Source organism: Chiloscyllium plagiosum, chromosome 3, assembly GCF_004010195.1.
Source record: "Chiloscyllium plagiosum isolate BGI_BamShark_2017 chromosome 3, ASM401019v2, whole genome shotgun sequence".
Classification (NCBI taxonomy): domain Eukaryota; kingdom Metazoa; phylum Chordata; class Chondrichthyes; order Orectolobiformes; family Hemiscylliidae; genus Chiloscyllium; species Chiloscyllium plagiosum.
In genome coordinates this window covers 134229767-134234871 of record NC_057712.1, presented here as the reverse complement: position 1 = coordinate 134234871, position 5105 = coordinate 134229767, and the positions used below count along the sequence as shown (strand labels likewise).

Here is a 5105-nt window from a genome sequence, read left to right as displayed (position 1 = left end):
AATAACCAGCCTCCCTACTGCAGTCAGCACAGCCTTAGAGTGACCTCTCCGCTGGATGCTGCTCCCAGTGTTGTGTTTCATGAAAGGCCCATTCTACTCGGATATTATTGGTACAGTTCCTGTTAATCCAATAAGAATCAACTTTATTTCCTCGTATCTCACCTACATTATATGGGAGATGGAAAGATAAACTTTGTTGGATTGAGAAGGATTTGATTTTCCTGCTAGTTCAGTTGTTTTATTGTCACTTTGTCTCATGTGAAGTCAATCGAAGAGAATAAGAATTAGGCACTTCACTAATCCAGTCAATAATTTTTACTGACAAAACATTATGGAAATATTAACTTTTGTGAGATTTTCTGACCTGCTTATTTCAAAGACAGCACAGTTATCAACTTGGGTAAAGACAACTGAGCTAATGCCAGGCCCTTTATAATCTGCTTCACAGAAGGCCACCTGACCCATTGAGTCCATGCTCTTCATTCATTCGTTCGTCCATAGCTCTGTGCATTATCACATCAAATACCTTCAGTGCTTTACAAAATTCACTACATTTTCAGTGCAATGACTATTGTGATATAGACTAAATTAAGTTGTTAAAATAAATAAACACAAATATAAAGTGGCATGATGTGAGGTGATTGGAGGTTCCCCTCCAGTGCTTGTAGGGTCAGTGTCACACAGGGGTTATAGCTGTAAATGATCCAATCAGTTCCAACAGCAGCACCTAAAGACGGGTGAATGGTAGAGCAGTATATCCCACGACAGTAGGGATCCAACATCTGCTGTCACATTTCTGTTTCTGCCAGCAATGAATCTTCAAGGTGTGTTGACATGAGGATAGCCTGTGATTCCAGATCTGTAGACAAAGAGATAGCTGCAGTCAGAGCAGGTAATGCAGAACTCTGAACAAAACGACACCTCAGACTTTTTAAGTGAAGCTTATTCTTTGAATCAGCACAGTACTGTTTAAGTTGCTGCATTTATCTGTGTTCCAATACTAAAGGGTGCACTTCCTGCTGCACTGCAGCCTCAGTGTCAACACCAGGCTGGCAGCTTCATTAAACCATACAAGTTTGCTTCAGACAAATAATAAATAATAAATAATAAAGTTGCTACGTCTCCTGATACCCCCGAAGTCAAGAGTGTGTTGCTGGAAAAGCACAGCTGCTCAGGCAGCATCTGAGGAGCAGGAGAATCGACGTTTCAGGCATAATTGGAATGAGACTGGCTGACAGCCCTGAAAGGTTCACACAGCATATGTGGAAAGTCCTGTGCGTGCACACTTTGTGAAATGCTCTGCCAGTAAAAAATGTGGCAATGCTTAAGTAAGCATAATAAAGACCAAAAGATATAAGAGCAGGATTAGGCCATTTGGCCCATTGAATTGGCACTGCTATTTGATTATGGCTGATGTGTCTCTCAACCCTATTTTCCTGCCTTTTCCCCATAACCCTCGATCCCCTTACTAATCCAGAACCTATCTATTGCTCTCCTGAATGCATTCTAAGATTTGTCCTCCACAACCCTCTGCAGCAATGAGTTCCACAGATTCACCATTTTCAGTTCTAAAGGGCCTTCACTCTGCTCTGATACTGTCCCCTTGGATCCTAGTCTCTCCTACTAGTGGAAACATCTCCATGTCCACCCTATCCAGACTATTCTGTAAGTTTCAATCAATTTCCTCAACCTCCTTCTAAACTCAATCGATTACAGACCCAGAGTCCTCAACCGTTCCTCATACGATGAGCCCTTCATCCCTGAGCTCATTCTTATAAACCTCCTCTGGGCCCCCCTCCAATGCCAACAAATCCTTCCTTGGGTACAAGGCCCAAAATTGTTCACAATGTTCCAAATGCAGTCTAATCAGAGCCATACAAAGCCTCAGCGGCACCTCTCTGCTTCTGCTTTTGAGCACTTGGAAATAATTGCTAACATTGCATTTGCCTTCTTAACCACCAGATGAAACTGCTTCTTATAGAATCATAGAGTCATAGAGATATACAACACGGAAATAGACCCTTCGGTCCAACTTGTCCATGCTGACCAGATATCCCAACCCAACCTAGTCCCACCTGCCAGCACCCGGCCCATATCCCTCCAAACTCTTCCTATTCATATACCCACCCAAATGCCTCTTAAATGTTGCAATTGTATCAGCCTCCACCGCTTCCTCTGGCAGCTCATTCCATACACGTACCACCCTCTGCATGAAAAAGTTGCCCCTTAGGTCTCTTTTATATCTTTCCCCTCTCACCCTAAACCATGCCCTCTAGTTCTGAACTCCCCCATCCCAGGGAAGAGACTTTGTCTATTTACCCTATCCATGACCCTCATAATTTTGTAAACCTCTATAAGGTCACCCCTCAGCCTCCGATGTTCCAGGGAAAACAGCCCCAGCCTATACAACTTCTCCCTATAGCTCAAATCCTCCAACTCTGGCAGGATATACAACACGGAAATCTTTTCTGAACTCTTTCAAGTTTCACAACATCTTTCCAATAGGAAGGAGACCAGACTTGCATGCAAAATTCCAACAGTGGCCTAACCAATATCCTGTACAGCTGCAACATGACCTCCTAACTCCTGTACTCAATACTCTGATCAATAAAGGAAAGCATACTAAACGCCTTCTTTACTATCCTATCTACCTGCGACTCCACTTTCAAGGAGCTATGAACTTGCACTCAAGGTCTCTTTGTTCAGTAACATGCCCTAGGACCTTACCATTAAGTGTATAAGTCCTGCTAAGATTTGCTTTCCCAAAATACAGCACCTCGCAATTATCAAATTAAACTCCATCTGCCACTTCTCAGCCCATTGGCCCATCTGATCAAGACCCTATTGTAATCTGAGGTAACCTTCTTCGCAGTCTACTACACCTCCAATTTTGGTGTTATCAGCAAACGTATTAACTATATCTCTTATGCTCTCATCCAAATCGTGTATATAAATAATGAAAAGTAGAGGACCCAGCACCGATCCTTATGGAACTCCACTGGTCACAGGCCTCCAGTCTGAAAAGCAACCCTCCACCACCACCCTCTGTGTTCTACCTTTGAGCCAGTTCTGTATGCAAATGGCTGGTTCTCCCTGTATTCCATGGGATCTAATCTTGCTAACCAGTCTCCCATGGAGAACCTTGTCGAATGCCTTACTGAAGTCCATATAGATCACGTCCACCACTCTGCGTTCATCAATCCTCTTTGTTACTTCTTCAAAAAACGGAATCAAGTTTGTGAGACATGATTTCCCATGCACAAAGCCATGTTGACTATCCCTTGCCTTTCCAAATACATGTACATCCTGCCCCTCAGGATTCCCTCCAACAACTTGCCCACCACTGAGGTCAGGCTCACTGGTCTATAGTTCCCTGGCTTGTCCTTACCACCCTTGTTAAACAGTGGCACCACGTTAGCCAACCTCCAGTCTTTCAGCACTTCACCTGTTACTATCGATGATACAAATATCTCAGCAAGAGGCCCAGCAATCACTTCCCTAGCTTCCCACAGAATTCTAGGGTACACCTGATCAGATCCTGGGGAACCTTAAGAGAATCCTGAACTAGGACTCTGAAGTCCCTTTGTGCTTTCGATATCCAAAGTCTTTCCTCTTTTAGAAAATAGTCTATGCCTCTATTTCTTTCTCCTGAAATGTATACCCTCACATTTTGCCACATTGTATTCCATCTGCCACTTCTTTGCCCGTTTGGCTGGTGTGTCTACATCTTTCTGCAGCCTCCCTGCTTCTCCAACACTACCTATCTTTGTATCATTTGCAAACTTAGCAACAATGCCCTCAGTTCCTTCATCCAGATTGTCAATGTGTAACATGAATAGTTGTGGTCCCAACACTGACCCCTGTGGAACTTCATGAGTCACCAGCTGCCACATCTACCCTGTCAAGACTCTTCAGGAGTTTATATGTTTTAATCAAGTCACTTCTTGATGTTCTGAACCCCAGCTGATACCTGTCCAACCATTCCTCACAAGAAAACTCGACCATTCAAGGAACTAATATGGCAAACTTTCTCTGAACTGCCTCCAATACATTTATATCCTTTCTTAAATTTGGTGACTAATACTGTGCACAGTAGTCCAGAGTTGGTTGGTCTCCAATAGCTTTAGTCACCATCCTTTTAGGTCAAAGGTCTATAAATCAAGCCAGTGAAATGTACCACCCATCCCCATTGACCTCCAAGCGAAATATAATGCCACACTGAGACAGATTTTAGATGTTGTTTAATTTATGAGAGTGAAGAAAAAATTTACAAGGATGTTGCCGGGACTGGAGGATTTTTTGAGTTATAGGGAGAGACTGAATAGACTGGGCTTTTTTCTCTGGATCATTGGAATTGAAGGGGTGATCTTTTAGATCTTTTAGGGACATGAATCGAGTGAATAGCCCAAGTCTTTTTGTGAGAGTGGGGTAATGCAAAACTAGAGGGCATAGCTTTAAGGTGAGAGGGGACCTATCTGAATGTTTATATCAATGGGAAGGGTTTACAGGAATATGGGCCAATTGATGATCGAGAGTCTGGTGCTTCGACATTTGCTCCTCGGAAGCTGCCTGACCTGCTGTGCTTTTCCAGCACCACCCTCTCGACTCTGATCTCCAGCATCTGCAGTCCTCACTTTCTCCTTTGGGCCAAATGATGCCAAATGGGACTAAGTCAAATTGGGATGTCTGGTTGGTAGACAATAGACAATAGGTGCAGGAGTAGGCCATTCAGCCCTTCGAGCCTGCACTGCTTTAATATGATCATGGCTGATCAATCCTAATCAATATCTTGTTCCTGCCTTATCTCCATAACCCTTGATTCCACAATCTTTGAGAGCTCTATCCAACTCTTTCTTAAATGAATCCAGAGACTGGGCCTCCACTGCCCTCTGGGGCAGAGCATTCCACACAGCCACCACTCTCTGGGTGAAGAAGTTTCTCCTCATCTCTGTCCTAAATGGTCTACCCCATATTTTTAAGCTGTGTCCTCTGGTTCAGCACTCACCCATCAGCGGAAACATGTTTCCTGCCTCCAGAATGTCCAATCCTTTAATAATCTTATATGTCTCAATCAGATCCCCTCACAGTCTTCTAAACTCAAGGGT

General features: G+C 43.6%; 1 protein-coding gene across 2 annotated transcripts in view; it reads right to left on the bottom strand.

Moving 5' to 3' along the window:
• Nucleotides 1–222: 222 nt before the first annotated feature.
• lrrc73 (leucine rich repeat containing 73) overlaps nucleotides 223–5105 on the bottom strand; it is a 39565-nt gene continuing 34682 nt past the window's right edge. The window contains exon 6 of one of the 2 annotated variants that reach the window (XM_043687372.1): nucleotides 223–859. In XM_043687372.1, coding sequence (XP_043543307.1) covers nucleotides 820–859 — 40 coding nt within the window. In that variant the 3' untranslated portion in view covers nucleotides 223–819. The remainder of the gene's footprint in view (nucleotides 860–5105) is intronic. The other variant, XM_043687370.1, reaches the window with a different exon arrangement.